This window comes from Poecile atricapillus, chromosome Z (assembly GCF_030490865.1).
Source record: "Poecile atricapillus isolate bPoeAtr1 chromosome Z, bPoeAtr1.hap1, whole genome shotgun sequence".
Classification (NCBI taxonomy): domain Eukaryota; kingdom Metazoa; phylum Chordata; class Aves; order Passeriformes; family Paridae; genus Poecile; species Poecile atricapillus.
Genome location: NC_081289.1, coordinates 45,794,037 through 45,816,731, shown reverse-complemented (window position 1 = coordinate 45,816,731; position 22,695 = coordinate 45,794,037). Strand labels below are relative to the sequence as shown.

At 39.5% G+C, this 22,695-nt stretch overlaps 1 protein-coding gene across 1 annotated transcript; it reads right to left on the bottom strand.

The window, feature by feature from the left end:
• Window positions 1-1,234: 1,234 nt before the first annotated feature.
• On the bottom strand, window positions 1,235-21,656 carry LOC131593004 (sodium-coupled neutral amino acid transporter 4-like). The gene is made up of 16 exons (XM_058865123.1): window positions 21,520-21,656; window positions 17,557-17,787; window positions 16,708-16,798; window positions 15,239-15,354; window positions 12,175-12,248; window positions 11,936-12,028; window positions 10,341-10,422; window positions 10,167-10,249; window positions 9,999-10,057; window positions 9,354-9,632; window positions 9,164-9,243; window positions 7,977-8,077; window positions 6,871-6,995; window positions 4,105-4,249; window positions 3,044-3,141; window positions 1,235-1,616 (listed from the first exon to the last, which is right to left on the bottom strand). Exons 2-16 carry the CDS (start codon window positions 17,673-17,675, stop codon window positions 1,515-1,517), a joined length of 1,647 nt encoding a protein of 548 aa, XP_058721106.1. The 5' UTR covers window positions 17,676-17,787; window positions 21,520-21,656; the 3' UTR covers window positions 1,235-1,514.
• Window positions 21,657-22,695: the final 1,039 nt, after the last annotated feature.

The window sequence follows — 22,695 nt, the reverse complement described above, 5'->3', positions numbered from 1 at the left end:
CAAGACCTCTCTGACTGATTTTCCTTGGTGTATGCAGAGAACATATGTAGTGAGTACTCCACAACACAGCCCAATTCATGATTTGACTGTTAATTAAGCATGAATATAACATGGAATGAAGCCCTTTTTTTCCTGTCTTGCACAGCTGTGTAGCATGATACACTTGAGATAGCCAGTAATGCTGTTAGCCTTGCATAACTTAACTAGACAGGATGTTGTTGTATGCTGATGAATGCATACAGCAATCGAGCATCTAATTCAAATTTGTGGTGTATAATAAAACAAAACTTTAAGACATGCATTAAAAATTCTCAAGAGGAAAACATCTTGAGATTTATTATAATGTAAGTAGTAAACATATGAATGTGTTTTTACACAGGTAGATGTTAGGGCTTGCTACAGGTTTATTTCAACCACTGGTGAATACAAATGAACCTTTTACAAACCCACCTTTTACAAACCCACCAATTCAATATGTTTCCTTCAAAACAGTATTAAGTGTGTGGCTACGAAAACAGTGTGACACATTAAAAAAAAAAAACAAAAATCATGTACCACAGGGTAACATTTTTATGACGAGAGGAAAACAAAAAATTATGTACATAAATACATATATTTTTATATATAGCAAATTACAGTTTCCTGCACTGAACTTTTATCAAATACACAAGTACTGAACAATACTGGATAGGGTGCTTTGTCACACCTTGTGGTCTCCTTAAATTCCTGTGAAAGTGGAAGACAAGTTTTATGGAGGATACAACTTGTTCAGTGATGCAAGGTCTCACAATAATTAAAAATTAAAGAACAAAAAAAACCCTACAGCAGAAATGACTGATATTTCCAGCACAGGCATCTTTAAAAACAAAACAAGAGTACTCTACTGTTCTTCAAGCATGTGCCCCAACAGAGAATCTGTGTCAGAGAGCTTTATTCTGTACAACAGCTGGGTGATGAATCTGGGCAACAAATCTAACACTCAGCTTTGTCCACTGGCTTGCCAAAGCCACTGTTTTTCTGATAGGCAGGTCAGTCAATCAGGCAGGGAGGAATCACCTTCCAGATCCCCTCCAGAAACGGTACCATTTCTCTCGGACCTGGGAAGCCACTCCCATGATCTTCAGATCGAAAACAAGGCACTGGCTGGTTTCTGGCCATTACCTTTCCAAGGCCCTAGGAACTGTGGTTACGTCATGGGAGATTTTGAAAGGGGTGACACCAAGCTATTTTTGAGGACTATGTACAAAGTTATTTTGGTTTTGAAAATAGAAAGGATTCACACCACACTTTTCATTTCACCTGGCCAGAAATGCTAAGCTCAGATTCCTAATGCATAAATAACTATCCTTATTGACAAGGATGTTGTAGACTCCATTGGGTTCTTGTGGCCTTACCAGAAACTGTCTTCAAAGTACTGCAGTTACTAGCTAGGAATAACAATCCCATTTAGATGTTCTTCAGAGCACACAATACAAATATTTATATTATAAAAGGCAGTGGGTTGTCTTCACAGGTTAATGATGTCTTGAACTTGGGGGATTGTAAATCCAGTCCATTACAATAAGAGTCATACTCACAATCATGAAGATTATGCCAGCTATGAGGAAAATAAGAGCCTGAAATTGGAAAATGAAATTTAATTAATAAAGCAAGTGACTGAGCAGGCGGTAGCTCACAGATTGTCCCACTGGATTTGCATTAGTGTAATACTTGTGGCCTGAGTTTGGTTTATTCTGTGTGACTAAAGCCCATGTAATGGTGTACAGGGATAAATGAATCAAAGTTCATTCTGTGTGAATTTCAGTTCAAGAGAGATGGACCTTACACAGCTAGACCTGAAAACAACCTACTTTGGTACTGTGAACAATAATAAAAAATATAACAAAAAAACAACTTTGTTTTTTCATCTTTAAAAAATGACAAATTTTCAGTCCATGATCATAGTCTCTGACATTAAGAACAACTTCAGAGTTAATATGCCTAATCCTTATTGGACAAACAGGTAAGCCCATATGTCTTATCTGACAGTATTTCTGTATATATTCAAGTGATTCAGATGCTTGTAGTCACCCTTTGCTTTAGTGGAGCTTTAGTTTGCCATAATCTGCCCATACTTAAAAATCCTCTGTCTTGTGAAACAAAGATAAATATTGTATGTGATTTCAGTGCAGAGTGTGAATTTCTAGATGTGCCTAAAACATCAACATGAAGAGTCAACAAAGACACATGAAAAAATATTCATAGTCTCTCTACAATAACAGCTACAAAAGACACTATAGAAATAATTTCATCATAATACATTTCTTTTATACTTGAAGTATGTATCAGTTAACTCACATAACTTTTGTGAGTGTATATATATATATGTATATGTATATATGCCCATCTGCTTACATTATGTGAAATATATATATATATTTCATCAATAACTTTACTAATTACATTTTCAAAGAAGAGCTCCTCCATGATAGTTAAATGTGTACACAGTTATTGATGTTTGGGATGAAAGGTATTGCAGTGGCAGTCCAGCATGACATACGGACACATGCTGTGCATAAATGATAGACTGTCATATATGTATCCTATAGGTGTGTGGATCTATCTCAGAGAAGAGCTCACTATCACTTATTTCTCTCTGCAGTACAACTTCCTTCTTAACCTTGACCGCAAATCTTTCTGTTTATCCACAGCTGGTCTTCTAGCATGAACCAACAGCTTCTTATAGACTGTCTTGGCGCTATTTATGCAAATGCAGGCATTAACTGGAGTTTAGATCAGATTAAGTAAGTCCCTTTTTCTAGAGGTTTAAGACACTCTTTATCCTAAATACATAGGATATTGTCAGGGGCAGTAGGGCACTAAAGGCTTTGTCTTGAGAAGCCTCAGATGAATCCTACTGCCCAAATGGTATTTTGAGTGAGACACTACCACTTAGGAACAAGTGCCAAATGTTGCAAGTCAAAGGTCTGAGTAATAGTGAAGAGTGAAGTCACTCTCCACACCCTCCCACCCTTCCTTTTGCAACTGCCCCCAGTCCTCTTACCCCAATCTTCTGGGGAGACCTCAGGGGTTCCTTCTTAACAATTCGCAGGTAGAAGGCACCAGGAAGGATGAAAATCAACATTGTAGCGGAAGAGGCTCCTGGAAAAGAGAGCAGAGCTGAGTGCTGCACCATTTGACAGAAAAGCAGAGTGGTGCACCTGCAAGAGAGCCTGTGGGGAGGCAGTTGCCATTCTGAGACCAACTGTACAAAGGGCTCTCTGCGAAGACAGCATTCATGGAGAGCTGTAGATGTCCAAACACTTATTTGGGTGCTTGGAGCCTGAAAAGACACTTGTTCCTGGGAGGGTTTTTAGAAAGTGGTGTGGCTGCCTGTGGTGGAGATGTCTGCATGTCTTCACCATGCTTGGTGAAGCAAGGACAAATAGACATTCCCAGGGTGGGATGACCCTGGAAAGCAGGTATTGAAAAAGAGAGTGGATGATCTGTGCCTAAGAAGTGCCTACTCCTCTCTGCTCAGCAGAATCTAGCATGGAGACTGGGTATAAAAGGAAGGGAGGAGCACACCAGCTGCAGAACCCCCATGCCTTTCTCAAGGGCATCTGCATCCCTGAGTCCTCAAGCACTTCCGAGCATGGAGGCTCTTCATGGACCTCTTTGTTCAGTGGCCAAAACTGACCAAAAGAAAGTAGTAGGGAGAGAACTGTTAATGTCAGAAGAAATGTGTCACTTTTCTTCTTTTTATCGCACAACAGTTTGGAAATCAACACATTTTTTCATGCTATAGGTACTTGAAAACCAAAGGTGACTTTCCTCTCCTCCACATATATTTAATTCCCTTTTGGTCAAAATGGGAATTCCTTACCAGTTTTTATATCCGGTTATTGAATTTCTTGTGCCTCTTGTGCAAAATAACAACAAAGCTAAGTAGCCTGTAGCTTTGTCTGTCAGCTGTTTGGGAATCCCCTATAACTTCAATTTCTGTTCATATTACTCTACTGTAAGACCCAAGCAGAGATTGACCTTCAGTCCATAAATGTAAATATGTTGTAGAAAGGATAAAAGAGCGATAACAAGCCAACAAAAAGTATTTATGAAACCTACCGATAAATCCAAAAATGTCTTTAATAGTTGGGACAAAAATTACAAGCAGATTATTAAAAGCCAAAATTACTGCTGCAATCAGGAAATGTCTTATCCAGCTGAACGGCCTTTTGGGAAACAGCAACGCACTGATAGATGAACGGATCTGCAAGATGAAAAACAGCAGGCAAAGTAAAACAACAATTTATCTTTGCTTGCACTTAAAAAAATGATCTATATTAGTTACTTCTGCTGTGAGAAGTTCTGACTGAAAAAATGTGTTTTCAGTCTTTGATTCCCATAATGTAATCTCACTCTGATGTAGGTTTTTGAGAACTAGGTTCACAGTTTAATGCAGAAACACAAATATTTGCAGTGTAGGAGAAAGTCAAGTAAATAGGGTGTAAAATCAGGGACATGAAATCTGTTCAACTGAAAGATGCTTATATCAGCAAAAAAAGTCCTCAAAGAACCCCCCACTATAAGTACTAATCAGCAGGCAAAAAGAAGAGTATGTGTGAAATACGAATTGCTGTATTCCTGAACCTGACGAAAATCCCACAAGAATTCTGTCATCTACTTTTCTGAGACATAGAGGAAGCTGTTTTAATTAATCATTAAATATATACATATACATATCTGAAAAGAAAAGCATATTTTTCAATGCAACTTGGAAATTATAATCCTAAAACCTTTTGCAGAAGATCCTTTTTTGCTTCACTCACTTTCTCACACATCATGGATTTTTTTTGCTTTTACAGCATAAAAGATGGTAAGTAGAAAAGAGGTCAAAAGCAAATCCATTTGGTGACTGGAGATAATGTTATTCTCAAGTACCACAATTAACTTAAAAGTTGATATTTAGAAATTGAACAAAAATATTTTTACACTCAAAAAAGCTCCAAATGCACTTCTGTTTGGTTATTTTAAGATAATATAAAACTGCCTCTGTGTGAGTTTGGCAATTGAATAAATATATGGGGTTCTCTCAGTGTAGTAAACACCATGAGTTTTGTATTTCATGTTTCTCAGGTTGACATAAACCAATATTAGGAAGAAGTAGGCAGATTGAAAATATTTTGTCCAGTTTTTGAGTTGGTGTAAAACAGGTTTATTACAGAAAAAAAACTTCTGCCTGCATTCCTGTGAACTTACTGTCAGCATATTGTGCATTATCCCTTTTCATGACACGGTCCTTAAAAAGAAGGTATCAAACTGAAGTTTTACAATGACTAATGGTATATAGATCTATATTTAATTTATTTTTTTGGCAATGCAATAACTTTTTTTTTTTAAATAAAAGACTCTGACTACTTTAAGAAAATACAAATGGGATGATTCATAAAAAAAAAATAAAAATAGTTGATACTATTATGCTGCTTATTTGAAGTAATAAGATTTGCTGAGCTGGCTGTCCTGATAGAATGTGTAAAGCTCTTTGATATTCCGGTTTCCAAGCGAATCATATTTTCTCAGGAGTTCTTCTGATGGAACAGTCAGTGCTGTGGTATGTAACTCCTAACTATTCAAATATAAAAGTGATTATGCAGAAATCTAAAAATACAAAACGCTACACCTGACAGACAGGCTTTTGCAATGCCATTAGCTTGTTTTCCCATGAAGACTGATCAATTTGTTAAGATTAATTTAAACATTTAGCCACTGGTTTGAACATGTTGTTTAACTTGATGTTTACTTGGTGTTTAAACTTGACGTTTAAGGCAGGGCACTGGAGCTCTCAAACTTGAGGGACTGACTACTCTGGGTGCTTTATAGCTGAACTTTCTAATTTTTTATTTAGTAGACAACATTGAACAGTGATCACTGTTCTTAGGCATTTGTCAGCTAGCCTGGAAACAGAATCTACGCAGAGGGTGTGTTGCATCCAGGGAAAGGGAGCAACAGGACCCCTGGGTTACTCAGATGGGAGCACTGTGGTGTGATGCAGCTTGCTGGGAGCCCTCCAGCAGCATGATGCTGGGCTTGTACATGCTGTACCAGTGACACACCAGTGTCCCAAAACCAAGTGATGAGGATCATCTATTTTCTCCTCTGCTGCATGGCAGCTCAGGGAAGGCATGGGGCACAGTCTTATGTAGTCAGGAGCCTGGAGTTCTGCTCACTAGGGGAGACTGATCCCTGAGGCGGATCGGTCCCTCTGCAGAACAATTTCTTTAGCTGTATCTTTCTGTCTCTGCTACTGTGGTTCTTACGTTTTTCCCAGTGAAGAGCACACAGAAGCTTCAAGCTTTGCTCAGACAACTGACTATGCAGCTCTTTCATGTCTTTTTTTCTGGCATTTAGTTTTCCTCAGCTGTCCATAGACTCAAGCCTGTAAGGTGAGCACTCTGTCCCTGTACTTTGGCAGCCCAGTGTGGGAGTCCTGCACTATGCGGTGCCTGAGCTCCGTGTGCTTGTCCTAAGTTTGGATGCTATAGTAGGTGCCTTGTCTGTATTAGGAAATCTCATAAGTGGTTCCAGTATATCTCCAAGACTTTGGAATACTTAGCACTGCTCTGATAAATATAGTACGGAAAAAGCCAGAGAGAGACAGAGAAGTCATTCCCGATTTATTTATAAAGACTGATTTATTTCAGTCTTTCAAATTTTGCAACCCTAACTGCCTTAGGTCCATGCTCTGGTGAAACTGCATATGAGAAAAAAAAAAAAAAGACCTCTCTAAATGAAAAGCTTGAGCTTACTTTTCTTCAGTGTTAAAATCTGTCTGTGCTGATCCCATTCAGTCACTGTATATGGGTTAGCCCTGATTTCAGCTCTGTTACTTACAGGGAAAAGGACAAGGGGCACGGTCAAGGTTACAGCCACCAGCACTGCCAGGCGCACTGACAGCAAAAGGGTGTCGAAGGTGTACACTTTAGTGTATGTATGAAGTAGCTCATCTTCAACTTCCCCTAAGAAAAGGTAACAGAAAGGAGATAAATCACTTGAGCGCTACCTTGCACATTTAGAAGGATCTTTATACTGTAGCCAGAAAAGAGATAAGATTAACTTTATCCCAGCTGCGGTCATAAGATACATTAGATACAAGTTATGGGCTAGACGTGGAAGAGGAATTTTCCCACTGTGACTGATACAAGTCCATCATTCAGAGATGATGAGGGTAATACAGCGCTAAGGTGATGCTTTGTACTCTAGTATCTTTGAGATGACTTTGAGAAAGTCATTAAGTGGATGCAGAACCTGAAGTAAAAATAATTTCTGAGATATGAAACAACTCACTGTACTGATAACAGCTCCTTTTTACCTCCCCCCAGATGTCCCAGCTCTCAAACAGAGCCCTCTTGCCCCAGTGATAGGGAGCAGATTGTGCTGTATCATTCATTTCTCTGCTGTATGGAGGAACTAACAAGGTAAAAAGAGGTGGCGTTTGCACAAAATGGTGTGCTAATAGAGGGACTACTCTGTTTGCCTATCAGTTAGTTTAGCTCATCTGGATTTTTTTACACTAGGATGATTTGCACCTGTTTTTCAGCATACACGAAACTGAACTAGTGGCGTCAGAGACAGATTGGATAGCACTTAATAGTGTCATGTAAAATTGTTTAGTGCTAGGGTATTTTTAGTACCCTTGGCCTTTGCCAAGAGTCAAGTTTTCAGCAGTTTCTTGTCTGAGTTCACAAAGTCAAGGAAACAAAACTAGTTCCCCTAGTAGGTGCCTCTGAGTCTCACGAGGTGAGGAACTCGTGGCCTGACAGTTGGATAAGTCCCACAGTTCATTCAGGAGGTTACACACTGTATTATAATTGAATGTTGCTTAAACTTGGATTCGGGTCCCCAGAAAATGCATTAATACTTGAGTCTTTGTGATAGAACCCGATTGCCTTCAGTAAAAAGTGAGGTAAAAGTCTGCTGTGAACAGGGTTTTGACCTACCATAGAAGGTGAGGTATCCGAAGAGGGCAGCCAGAAGATACATGATAAGCATGCCAGTGATGGAGATATTTGAGACATTCTGCATCCGCTTTCGGGAGCGACTGAAGTACAAAAGAAAGAGAATGACAGTCCTATAAAGCCTCTATTTGTACAAGAAGTCCTCTGATGTGTCTTAGCTCTCTGACATACCCTCACTGGATAGTAAGTTTGTAGCAACTATTGGTTACATAGAGCTCTTGATGCTTTACATCTCTGTGCAGAGTAGCACAGATTTATAAAATGTGTTGAAACTGTATTTCTAGTGCTTTCTCCGTGGCAACATAAAAATGTGCCACATTATTTTGAATATCATAATTCATTAAATATCAATCTCAAATCGTATATTTTAGATTAAAGAAAATGAAGGGACTAGAATTACAGGTCTGTTAATAATGATAGACAAGAGTTTTCAGCCATCTCTTTATGAACATACCCTTATATCTACATAGGGCTGTTCTGCAGGCTCAAGAACCCCTTGCAGATCACATTCTTTCTTCATAAGTCCTTTGGTTAAAGAAAATCTTCATCTTATAGGACCTGCAAGCATTTTCCCAAGGCATATGAGAATTTTTATTGCTTCTGAGGTTAAAGCTACTGAAATTGAAGGTAATGGTTCTTAGCTTCATTGAGTTTTTCAACACACCCTCCTGTAATGCAACTTTCGCTGTTCAATAAATGCCTCCTATTAGCCCTTCCCAGCTATCAACTCTGTGCTGTTTTAAGCAAGTGTATTTGATTTTTGATGTTTGTAAAGCAAAACTGGCTGAGTGAGGAGATTAAGACACCCAAACCAGTGGCATCCCAAGAAACTTTAAGTGTAAGCAGCAACTGACACAGAACACATTCAGGTATTATTAGAAACCACAATTAGCTGTTTTTAGTGCAACCAAGTTCCCCAGTGTACTTCAGATCATTTGAAGGGCTGTCCAGATTCCTCCTTTACTAAGTAATATTGATCAGAGAACAGTGGTTCTCTGTCACCGATATCTGACTAGAAGATCAAAGCACAGCTAAAATCTGCTTACTATGAAAAGCAATAAATCATTATCATGTGCGTGTTTACACGCCAGCAATCAAGGGACAACATGTAGAAAGTGATCTTTATCAATGGTTAACTGGAAGTATTGGACAAAATTTAAGAACCTTACTCTTTGAGTTCACTGTATATTGGTAGCACCTCAGGGTGGCATACGAATGCAAATGCCAGGATGGGTATTGCATAGGCAGTCTGTAAAATAAAGCTCCCATTAGTAAGAATGGTCACAGCTGCACCTCTGACTTTTGGCAGGCAGCAGTTTAGCTGTGGTAAGAAGACAAATTCTACAGAATCTCCCTTACCCGTGAGTTGAACACAAAGTATTTTGGCTGGCACTTGTCACTATTGTCGCTGTGCGCTTCATACTCTACACCGCTTTTCAGGGAGGTATCTTTTGGCTCCTCAAGGCTTGGGAAGTGCCCAGCTGTGTTATCCATCATGAAATTCACACCAGAGCTGAGTGACCCATTTGATAACATGACCAGGTGCATTGGCACTGTGCTATTGGTGGCGGTCCAGTTTTCAACCCCGTGGTCCATGATGGGAAGAGGACAGGGTATTTGGGATTTCTTGAAGATCACCTACAAAAAAGTAGATAATGTTATCAGAAGAGTGCCACTATAGGAGATTACACACCTGTGATATTCCAACAGAAGCATAAAAAGACACTGAGAAAGAGAGGAAGCTACCAATTCTGCTTCTTCTGCAAATATTTGTTTTTACTCTGCCTCTGCTGTTTTCCTGGTTTATTTTTTATTCTCAAGTGTGTTTTAAACTGATTTTTTTTTTTTTTATTCTGACTTCATTCAGCAATAGGATGTTGATTTGATTCACTTGCAGGGGCTATTCTAACATCCACATTAAATTGTCATAGTATGAAGTATAAAAGTGTTTAAGGTTTACAGAGTCTGTATTTGGCTGGAGACAATACCCAAACAGTCACCTACCACACTGACAAAGAAAACCATACACGTCAGCGAAAACCCACTCGTATAACCAAGATAACCTGTGCAGCAAGAAAAACAGAACAAAACAGAACAAAATGGTTCAGTTACATAGAAATTCACAATCCTAACAGGAGTAAGAAATGAGCTTAAGCAGGGCATCAAGCTTACCTAAGCTTTTGAGGAGGGAGAGGGGAAGAATAATCACGACCGTTACAAGTATGACGAGGTAGTTCCCATTAAGGTACCATTCTCTAAAGAGGAAGAATAAAAATAAAAACAATCATCATTGACATCAAAGTGAAAATTTATCATCTCAGGTTCAGGCTGGGAAAAGGCACCTACCCAGAATTCTCCTCAAGCTTCATAAATGCTCTGATGACTTCAGGAAGTTCATATTTAATAATAAAGAGGTAGCTTGACATTGCTGGAAAAAAAACCCAAAGAAAACAAACACCTTCAGAGACAACCGGAGTTCCAAAAAAGAGAAAAGTTTTTGCTAAAGTAGACAAATGAGGTTTTTTTTTTTTAAATAGCAGTGTAACTAACTAACTAACTAACTAAATCCTTTATATTGCTATGAGCATGACATCTAGCATTCTGCATTAGAATACAATACAGTTACCACTGAATTTATAGCATACTTAGATCACTCTTTAATTTTCCTTTTGCTTTTTTGTTATATATATGTTTTTTTTTTCCAGTGGCTGCTATCCATATCCATTCTGTAGTAACTTTACTTGTTGCTTCCTCTAGATCTCCTTAGCTACCTTATCCTTCCTACTTTCAACTTCCTTCTTCCAGTATCTTTTTGATATATAAAGAAATCAACTAGCTGCCAAGATCCCTGATGTAAGAGTCGACTTCTCATTTAAAATGTGCTGCCAGAAGTAATGCTTTTTTCATTTGTTTTACCTTTGTTACAGAGAGGTCTCTGGAGACCTATGGATCAATCCAGACAAGAGCTAGAGGAACAGCTATTCCTCTTTAATAGCGAAGCATACTTCATTTCTGAATTCAACAAATTTTATATCCAGGCTTGAGGAAGGAAAGGAATGCCATAGAATAACACCTTTTATGAACAAAATCAAAAAGTCTTTTGTAGTACAGAGATGTGAACTACCTCTGTTTGTGTAGCAAAGTTGCTATAATAGGACAGAATTGATCTATTGATGGAGATTGGCATATTTAATTTAAATTTCAGTTGTCTCTTAGGTACCAAATACCTTAAGGAATCTGTAAAAAAATTACAAACTCCCTTTTGCTTTCTGACCTGGTGTTCTTCAGCTTCCTAAAAGGCTTCTTCCAGGATAGTAAAGGAAAAAAGCTTTGTTGAATGAATGTACAGTCTATCTCTATTGTTTATATTGGTAAGTATCCTGTTCTGTGAGGATGTAGGTTACTTGACAGATATTTCACAGGAAGTTTCTTTGTGGATGAGTACATTCAAAAATTACTTTAAGCACACATTATAGGAATAACACAACCCAACTGTTATTTGAAGGAGAGAATTCAGCTGAAAAATGAACTACTGAAGAGCCTTTTATGGAGAAGTCAGAACCCTGTGCTGCTCCTTTTAGGTCAAACTAATCTTTTCTAAGTTGAAGCAGATGCTTTAACTAGATGCTAGGAACAGTCTGAGCCATACTCAATTAAGAGAATGGCCAGTTGCTTGAGGACAGTCAGTCAGTCCACTTTAGCCATCATTGAAGCCTCTTCACTGGCCATGGAGAGATCCCAGGCAGCTGTCTTTCATCATACACAGAAGTGTCAGGTAGCTGAAAAAAGTGAGATGAATTCCTCATATCCTTCATCTTTACAATACAATGTATACTGTGTCTGGCTCATCTTTGATGCCATTTAGCCAGACAGAGGAGAGAAAGAAATCACTTGTGTTCTGTAGGAAGAGCATTGGAATCTAGAAAACACTCATCTCTTACCTCCAATATTCTGCATTGTGACTGAAATGAAAACACCACACTTCCCAGGCCAGCCAAATGCTTTTGCTCCCAGTTTTTCATATATTAATGATCCTGAAAAAAAAAAACCCAAACAAAATCAAAACCAAAAAAGAAACGTGGGCCACTACATTGGACATATTTGATAAATTGTATCGATTGTATTCCAAGGTAAAATACATGCATGCAATACAGACTCTCTTTCAATCACAGCATCCTACCTCCTTCTTTAGATATCTTCAGTAAAAGGTGGACCGAGTAGAGTGACAATATTGCTACGCTGAGCAGCAAAACTCTGCAAGGCAAAGCAGAAATCAGAATCCTAAGCAGGACATTAGAGACACTTGATTGATTTGAACATACACTTGTTCGTTCTCATGAAGTTCAAGTAGTAAATAGTTTTTAGCAGGTTTATTCTTTGGTCTCCCAGTGCTAAATGCACAGCTAAGTGCCAGCTGTAGCTTACTTGTGAGTACAGTTGCACTTTATACACTCTAAAAGTCCCTGAAGGCTTTTTTAAGTCCAGTAAGTGCCAGTTCTGTGCTAGTCCACAAGGACAGAATCTTATATCTTAACAAGACAAGATCCCACTAAAGCAAGCAGATTTCTGTGCAAGAATCTGGTATTTGGACTCTCACCTGCCCACTGACCTCTCATTTTCAAATCTCTTCTTAATCAGAACTGTCAAAAAAACCCCACAAAAATGAAGCCCAAAACCAAATTGTGATTGGGACAACTTCCATGCTACCTCTTGGCTGGCCACTGCTTTTGACTTCTGCCATATCACTGTGCAGTGGAGGTTAGTTGCCTGCTGTGTAAGTACATTAAAAATCTTGCATAATGTTAAAGCACAACACTGAAAAACCTGCTCTTGGAGCACTGGTAGCTCATAGTCCTAGTCTTCTTGAAAGTACCAGTACCTGAATTCAGTAATTCTGATTACTGCCATGTTCCTTCCACACAACAGGTGCCTCCCTTGTGATTTCAGCTATCTGCCTCTTGTAAACTGCTTGTGAAAAATGTATCTTTGTATGACATTTTCAGGGCACAGCAATGTGGACAGCATGTCTTATTACCATAACCATCTTGTCATCAGCCTGCCCAGGTGCTGGTGAGGAAGAGAATGCCATGATAACATGACAGAGATAGAAAATATGGATGCACTTTATCCCATGACTGAGCAGAAGGTTGTGCCTGCACTGTCCACTCCACTGAGCACTTGGTTTGCTAGATATAGGAGACACTGACAGCCAAGTTTGTAAATGAATTACAGTCTAGGAGCAGAGGGGCTGGGAGATTACCACCAGACCATCAATTTCCTCTGAAGTTTCCCTCTTCAAGAGAGACAGACAGTGTTACCACCTTCATATGGGCAGGGTTGTCTCCTGCTGTGGGCTCGTGCAATGCGGTGAGGGGGGATCATGTCTGAGGTGACAGTGCATCCTGCTGAGGTGGCACCCTCCTTGATCGGGGTGCCCATACAGCTGCTGGTCAGAGACATGACCTACGTGTCCTGGCACACGAGGTGGGATAAAGCAAAGTCCTCCTGGTTGCACTTGCTAAATCATGCTGGGCAGCATAAGTGTTCCTGTGGTGCAGGTTCCGTGCCACTGTAAACCTCCCTTGTGGGAAGGATGTAATGGGAACTTTTGGGGAGCTTCTGAGTTTTATGAGCCTTCTATTTGCCTTTACCCTGTTGAACACCTTCCAGCATGAAAGTACTTGGGCAACATGAGAACAGTAAATTACAAAAAATTAGGTGATGATGTCAGCATAATCTAAATTAGAATTCATGTCCACTAGTTTCCATTTAGTAGAGGGGATGTTTCTGTCCGACTAACACTAACACCATGATATGTGAAAACAGAGGAACTTCAAGCAAGTAGATAACTGCTGTGCGGGTAACAATATCTACACACAAGTCTATACTTTTAAATAAAACTCTCTTCCAGAAGAGAGAATATTCTCATGCAGGAAGTATGGAAATACCATAGTAAAGAAAGTGAGCTACCTTTGTTTTTTTTTGCTTTAGCATTACTCCCTACTTTAGCACTGCCAACAGAGCTAATGTTATTAGACTTGTATGAGAATTTTTAACTGCCAGTCTGTATGAGCAGAGTTTCAAAATAAAGATATTATAAAGGTAATATTTTTTCCTGTTAGTGAAGCTTAACATACCACAGTTTTCTTTCCAGTGATTATTTATGAACATAGCAGTTAGTACAAGTGCTCAGAGAAAGTTGGAGGAGAAAAAAATCCTACATTTTTCTGACCCTGAAACAATGTCAATTTAAGAACTGGCTTCCATTTTTTGCTTTGCAAATACTATATCTAAACCAGTTGAGTGCAGGTGTTATGAAGCTCTTACACAGAACAGCATTTGAATCTACAATTAACTTTCAGTTAAAAATTACATTGGCAAAACAGGAGATGTTTCTTAGCAACTAGAAGCCACATGTAACATTTCAAATGCTGTTGCTGTCATATTTACACAGTCCCCACACGGAAGAAACTCTATAAAAACATGCTAGATTTGAGTAATGTCAAAACACAGCTTATTGTCACACAGAAATATCATGGTTTATTCCAGTCTCGTGGGAGGCTAAAATGAAGGCTTCAGTTAAAATTAAAATCAGTTAATAAAAACACACCCAAAATTTATTTTTGATACAGTTTGTCTCATTAAGAGGAGCTGGATGTTAGCCATCGATTGAAAAACTTCCCATGGCTCTATGTTACTGTCTTTTGAAACCTATTCTGTGTGGGTACTTTTTGTCAGTCACAGACCAATGCTGTCCTTTGTGCACATTGGGTACAGACAGACTTGAAGCAACAGCATTTAATCTGTGAATGCTTTTGCACTCACTGCATGTTGCCATTTCAGATTATATAGAATCCTCTTCTTCCATTTCTACATAGTGGTTAGATAATTGGGGTGATGCAAACATATTTATGGGTGATTTAATTCTCTTGTTGGATTTCCATAATCAACTGGCAAGATCAGCCTTGTTATTTTAGGACCAGCATGCTGTTCTTCTGTTTTTTCATTGCACAGTATCAATTCACAGTTGCATTCCTAACACAAAGGAAGTCTAAAATATTAAAAAATAAAAGGATTTACAGCAGTGGATGGTTCCTTGTGGTGAAGCTGAAGTGCTTTCATTAGAGAGGATCTTACAAGAATCTTCAGCTAACAAACCAAGCTTAACATATCTCTCTAACCATAAAAACTTCAGCTCCAGCCCCTTGTTTATATTCTGTTTGCTTCATTTTTTATGTACTTACATGAAAAGGATAATTCCTGTGTTGGCCATGGCATAGGAGAGACCTAAAATGCCGCTGCCCATAATGGCATTGCTGAGGTTGAACGAGGACATTCCGAAGGAAGTTCTACCACTGTGCTGTTGGGCACAAGAACAGAAAATGGCAATTCATTTGTGTTTCACTGAGCATGGCTGGCTAATTATCCTCATTTCTGTATTCCCTGTACTGCTCCCCTGATCCCTAGAGGTGCAGCTTTTTCAAGGTTCCCAAGCCCAAAGGCACTGGCCACCAGAGTCTCTCTACCCCCAAAGAGAGTTGTGCTGGTAGTGTTTTCCTCTTCCCACTCCTTCATTGCCTCAGTGAGGAGGAGGCTTACATTCCCGACAGGTGACTGAGGTGACACAGTTACACTGGCTGCGCTGGCCAACCTTTATGGAAATTCATGCTGTTATCAAATAGACTTCTCAGTTATTGATTTTTAAAAAAAAAAAAAAAAAAAAAAAAATTGGATACAACAGATTATTGAATTTGTCTCCAAGTAGATTGTGCTTTTTTCTTTGGGGAACTAAAAATGTGTCTGGGGGAGGAAAGAAAAGAGCGCTGTGTGCCCAGGGCAGGAAGCAGAAGAATGGAAGAGAACAAAACCTAGGAGAGAGGGGATGGTGTGTGAGTTACAACTGACACCAAGTGGAAAAGAAAATGAAACATGGCTCTTAGTTTTAGTTTACAATCACAAATAATATTTTTGATTTTATGTGATCATTCCTCGATAAAATCTGCAACACAACTGATAAAATAATGCCTTTCATTTCATCAAATTCACTAAAAATTGAGTAACGTTAAATCCTCAGCAGAAAGGGATCCACGTGCATACCCCAGGAACTGGTGCTGTGCTTTCATTTGCATGTGGAGCTGTCTAGAGAGTTGGAGGTGTGCTGACCATGTAATGCTCTGCATCATAAAGCAAAAACAATAATGCCCTTTCTTTAAAGAAATGCAGCTGCCTGTAGATTCATTTCTGATGCTGGAACATCATCACTGATGCTGGAAACTAGAAATTCAAGCTTGTATGCACAAAGGCACAGATCTACCTGGCTGTAGGAACAGCAAGGTCCTTCTGAGCCCAATGTCCTGTCAGAAATATGGGTGCAATCCCACTCTGTCTGCCCATCTCAGCTGAGATTACATGGAGGTGTTACTAAAGTTAAAGTGTGACCTGAGAAATTTTTCTGATCACTTGTGAAGGAAAGACTCAGTTTTACTTGTAAGACAACAGAAGGGGTTTGCTGCACTAACTGTGAAAATGTTAGAAAATGTGTTTATTCTTTGAAAGCCAAGATTACGCTGGGCAGGCTCCAGAGTAATTTTGCTTACTGACACTTTTAGAAAAAATTCAGGTCAATCAGATCTACTTTGTAATCATTCATTCTTCATTCATTCATTCATTCATTCATTCATTCATTCATTCATTCATAACAAATAAAACTTACATATTCTTCATTATAGTCTTCCAATTTCTTTTTATCCAGATAGCCATTTGTAAGGAACTTCTGACTTTCTACATCATCACTAGCAAAGGGACTGAACACAAAGAAAAATAAGAAAATATTAGATAAAGCTCATGATGCATTTTATTTGATTAGTGTTTTTTGTCATCAGTGGAAATTTTCCTTTGACATTGCTGTGAATATTTAAAAATCCTTCAGAAAAAGCCCTGTTCTCCTGTAAAGTTCTCATCTCCAATGGCATGTTTAGTAGATCTTTGCTTTGATTTGGAATTTAGTTTTAGGCCCAGTAATCTTCAAATTACGTTTATTTGCAGCTGTTGGAAAGCAGATCCGTACTGCCAGTAACGTGCTAAAGCTGAGTACATACTTCATGTCTGGGGAGCAAAGGGCCTTGCTGTGTTGGAGATACGTGCTGCAAGGTGCAGCAAGCTGAGAGCTAGAGACTAATGGCTGGTTTTGAGACATCTTTTTCCAGCTACACAGGTGCTAGTGTTACAGTGGGTTCTGCTGCCCTCCATACCTTGCCCCGGGGAGCATTCCCCCTCATTGTGCTCAGGCTGAACTGCTCTGAGAGTGCATTAATTTACACATGCACTATCTCACTGGAGTAGCTGGAAATTGCCAAGGGGTGCTCTGTGCTGGGAGCCTGCAGGTGCCTGTCCAGGTGATGGCAGGCAAGGGGGGACTGAGCTGCCTTGCTGTTCCAGGCACACTGTCCTCCAGAGCACAGAGCAGGGACAGTCAGGCTCTGGGGAAACTTCCCAGATGCCGTTAGTGAAGATAGTTTATTGATTCCTGCTTTCTAGCCTTAGAGAAGAGCTAAATGCTTACCTGCTAATTGCAGCCTTTTCTGAATCAGCCGGCTCTGTGTAGTTGTCTTCGAGGCTTTCCCCACTGTTGCTCTGGTCATCAGGTTCGATGTTGACTTTTTGCAGCTCCATGCGGTCCATTAGGACGGTCAGCGCTTTCCAGCACACACACTCGCTTCTTCAGGGTAAACAGCACTGTGCCGTCTGCTTGCAGGTCCTCTCTATCATGCAGGGACTGCCAGAACACTCTGTTCTGCAAACAAAACACAACAGAACTCATTAGAGTTTTCTTCAAATTAGATAAACCAGTGTGAATTGTTTGGCTTGTGTTTGATCTTTGTAGTAGCATTAAGAGGGGAAACTGTTGTGGACTGGGAAAATTCTGGGCAAGCATAAAAGTCTTTTTATATGCCAGCACTTGGTTCTCCTGTCTCCCTTCAAATGGTAAAGGGTGCAGAGGCCAACAGATGCACAGTGGATATCCAGCATCTGGAAAAAATACAAAGCCAGCAGAAAATAATTTCCTGAACTGCTGCTTTTGAGTTCTAAGAGAGGGTGATGCAGAAATGCTTTCTGATAAAACCAGGAGTATAGCTGGCTTTCCCATTTATTGCAATATTAATGTTATCACATGTTTAAATGTTTTGTAGATTTGTCCCTTTCACTGGGATCTGACAGAGATGAGCATGTCTGTATGATCATTTTTTGACAACTAGGAGGTGCAATTCTAGAAGGCCAGTTGCGGTTTTGAAGTGTTCAATTCTTACTTGACCCATCACTGGAAGCTCTGTCTCACACATGATTATTACATAAATATTAGACTGATTATCTTTACCTCATGAGAAAAATTCTTGACTCTTAAAAATCATATGAATAAATGCTCAACTCTTTATTTCATGTATGGGCCAAATGAAACTGTATGACCCAAATTTACAAAGAGAGCTTCACCTCTGGGATTTCAGCAGCTGTGTGCCAGAGACTCGTATGTAAATACACATGTGAATTCATTTATTATCAGTTTCAAGAGGAAAACACTATGCAAGAAATGTTGCAGTTCTACAATTCTTCTCTTTTCCCAAAGATATTCCTTGATGTATTCTATATTTCCATTCCCCACTCTGGGGCCAGAGTTACAGTTTCCTGACCATTTACCTACTGTCTTGAAATCAGGCACACTGGACAGATTCAAGACCAATTTTCATAAATATGACATGCCAAATGCAGCTCGGTGCTCCATAATAAAAATATCAGAAAACACTGCAACAAATAATTTCTAAGTCTTGCAACACTAAATCTGTAATTATTTAATAGCCTTTCTCCTGGGTTTGCTTTTGTGGGTGTACAGGTCCAGCTCAATGACCAGACCTTCGTTATCCTCTGGTACTGATCATATGCTACCCTTAAGAACATCTACAAGCATATCTGTAGTGGCAAGATGTTGGAGTGCATGTGTTTAAAATGCTAATATAAACTTTAAATACTAGCCCTGGAGGTTAAAATTGACTCTAGGCCAGAGATTAATGTAAAATTCCTTGCTTCTTACTAAAAGCATTCACCCAGACCAGATAACTGAAAAGGAGAAGCAACATCATAGTGCATTAAGAAGTTTCCGACCAGAGAGAGTGGCTGGCTTTAATTCTTTCTACTGCCTCACGGAGTGTTGGTGTGTGTGAAGGGATGAGTGACTCAGGGCAGAGCTGCTGGCACTCACATTCCAGCGCCTGGGGGACCCTGTCCACTCAGGATATGAATAACTCCATGAGATAAAAAACCAATAACACTCCTTCCTCACCCCTCCACCCCCAACAGGGCCCTAACAACTGTGGTTTCATTCACAGAACCGTCTTCAAACACAGACACTGCCCTGTCTGAGAAAGAGAGTTTTCCAATTCTTGATGCTTATTTTTAATGTGGTGTCAAAGTCAGGCAAACAATTCTATCTGTGCTTATCCCTGTTCTGGTAAAGGGTAAAACCTCCCCTGTGTGCACTGCCTTACTGTTGTTGGAGAAATATATTTTCCAGGAGTGGCAGTCCAAAAAATACAGATCTTCAAAGAGATGGGAAATGGAGGAAAAGTAAACAAAAAAGTTGCCAGGAGTTAAGCCGCACAAAGATTAAGCTGAGGATGAAAGCTTGTGCAGCACAGCAAACAATTTGGAAAAATTGACTGAAAATACATGTTACAGCATAAGAATTATCTGGACATTGCCCTGTCAAACATTTACAGAAGTAATCTGATTCATGGATGTCACCTCAAGAGGCTGTGGAATTACTGCATAAAACAGTGATTTTCTGTTTTATTTTATTGTTTTTAATCTGTGAATTCCTAAAAGTCTTCTGGCAACAGTACAAAACCTTAGGTGGCATAATTAAGTCTGTTGAGAAGCTGCTTTCTTGCAGTTGTAACTTTTTAGGGAGAAGTTGGTAGAACTCCAGAGGTTTGCAAACCATAAGCAGAGAGCCATTGGCATAAATGTGGGGAGAATGAGACCCATAAATGAGGCTTGCTATTAGATTTGAATCCTGCAAACACTAATAAACTGTGATTATGACCAATGGTGCCTTTGAACTTTGGTAGAACTTGGCAGATCTAGTCTTCAGCTGGTGGCAATCCATATCTTCAGGTTCCTAATGCTGCAGATACTGAGGTGTCTGGGAGATGTACAGGCACTGGTAGCATGTTCTCCCCACAAATAACATAGAAGAGGCAGAGCTGTCACTTCTTCACCTGAGGGGGACAGGGTGTGAGCCTGTACTTCTGGAGTCATTACTCGGCCTGCAAGGTATTTCAATAAAGGGGAATGCACGGGCAATGGGCGCTCAGTTGCACCCTTCAGGGGTTTGTGCTGCTCCTGAGGGGATGGCCAGGAACTAGGGCAGGGATGGCATGAAAGCACAGCTACCAGGGTTGGGCAGGTCTGGGTCCTGCCAGAAGCTTTGCCTGTAATATTGGAGGAGAAACACCAAAGTTCATCTGCTTCAGCTTCCCTGGGATTTAATGCTTTCTGCTTCAGAGTTATGATTTTGATGCCTAAACATAGAAGAGAAACCTCTTAGATTTCCATCGTTCCTCAAACTTGCCTTCAATAAAGTGATGGTTTTGCTGCCTCTTGTAGCATTTGGCTGAACAGAAAAGATTTTTCCTGAAGTGTGGTATTAAAATGGAAATATCCATTGCAAAAAAAATTCACTCATTATTAGAGGACAGTTATTTATCTCTATAAAGCTATTTTTCCTCTTCAAGTATAGGCTACTGCTCTGCATCATTTATTAAGTAATGGTTTTCAGCAATGATTCAGAAAATGATGAAATTTTTGGCATCTGATTTCACAATGTTATTGATTTCTGTCCAGTCTGCAGTCAGAACATTAGGCGAATGGACAACCACTGGGCAAATAATGCCAGGTCATAGATATGACTAACACTTTCATGGGTTTTGCAATATCAATATTTGTAATCTCTGCCATGGTATCCAATTTAGCAGATTTTCCCAGATTCTTTGTCTTCATGACAGTGACTTTATAAAATTATTATCTATGTGGCAATTTCAAAATAAAATAAATGTTTCAGCTGTGAAAAAAACAAATAAAATGCAAAGCCCACTTTCCTACATTAATTTGTTTAAAGAGGTATTAGCCAAGTAACTCAAGACTCTGGAAAAAAAATTCTCAGAAGATAGCCAAGGGCTGTAAAAGAAAGCAATCATTCATTTCTTAATTGACTGGGCAATTTTGAATACTTTTGCTGCTTCCATGGTTGCTTAGGTTTTGATTTTCTGTACAAAAGAGAAGACTACTTTTCATTCCTGAAGAAATATCAGAGACATTTGCCAGCACAAATTACCATGTCAGTAAATCTTAAGGAGCCCATCCTTCATATTGCACTTACATTTACAGATTAATTAAATTTGTAATTCCCAATTTCTGAAGATGTGGCTAGTGTCTGAAATACATTGATAAAATTTTATAAAGAAAAGAAGTCTACCTCTGAGCTGAGCAGGTTCCTTTCCTCACTTGTTTGGCAGGTTATATCTTTGAGGAATTCCACCTGTAAGAAAAAGTTTACTCATATGCAACCTAGAGCAGTTGAACAGTGATTTAAAGACAAATGGGAGTGTATGGGATGAACCAATCAACAGCTGCTACACCCAACAACTCCCTTTGACAAACTTGCGTCAGCTCTTTTAAAAAAAAAAGGGAAAAAAGTAGAAAGGTAAATCAGTTTATTGGAGCACACTGAGGGCAAACATCTCAGTTACCAGAGCTATTTGCTCTCTGAGCTTAGCCCTATTTCAAAACGCTTATCCTCAGAGTGCTTCACCCAGGCTTGATCACACTTTCATTTGACAGTCTGGATTTTTGAATAATGCACATGCATTAAACTTGCAGTAGCACAGTAACAATGAACCTGGAAAATAAGTTCTGGGAGAAATACCTATTTGCTCCCACATTGCTCTTATCTCTGCGACAACAGAGCTACATCTTGCAATGGCTCTCTGGACATGGTCCGAACTATGTGCTTTCAAAGGGGCTGTTTGACCTGTGCCTTAGTTTCCCAGTTGAAATATTTAATGTAATTTCAGCTGAGGAGATATATGTCCAGTGACAAATGTTATTCAATGAATGACAATAAAGGCCTTTGCAGAAGTATTTTATTGTCTATGAAGTGCCTGTTATACTGCAAAATTTATAGTAGAATTTTATCCAATTACATAACGACCACAATTAAAACCCACAGCTAACTCTCGACCCTCCCACCCATGTAGGCTTTGTGATTAAAGCCCTCAGACTGGCCTGACTGTGAAGGCAGGAGGGCAAGTGAGGGGATGTAATTTCAAATTCTTAGAGTTTCCTGTGGAGCACTCAGACTGCTTTAGCTCAGGCTGGGTGACAACCTGTGGGAACTCAACCCTGCTCCAATGTGACCAAGCCTTCTGCTTGCTTGCTGCCAGCACCGGCTGTGATGTGCTGGTTTCAGAGTTACTCCCCCATCTAAAAAAAAAGAAATCTGAGTTCCAATATAGACTCAGACAAATAGTTTAACAAAATAAGCTCTGTCTCCCTCAGTTCTACATTCCCATGAGAAGACAACTGATTGTAAGGCCAGTCATGCCATACAATGCCAAAAGTAGTGCAATCCAAAGATTAAGAGGTGCAAGGT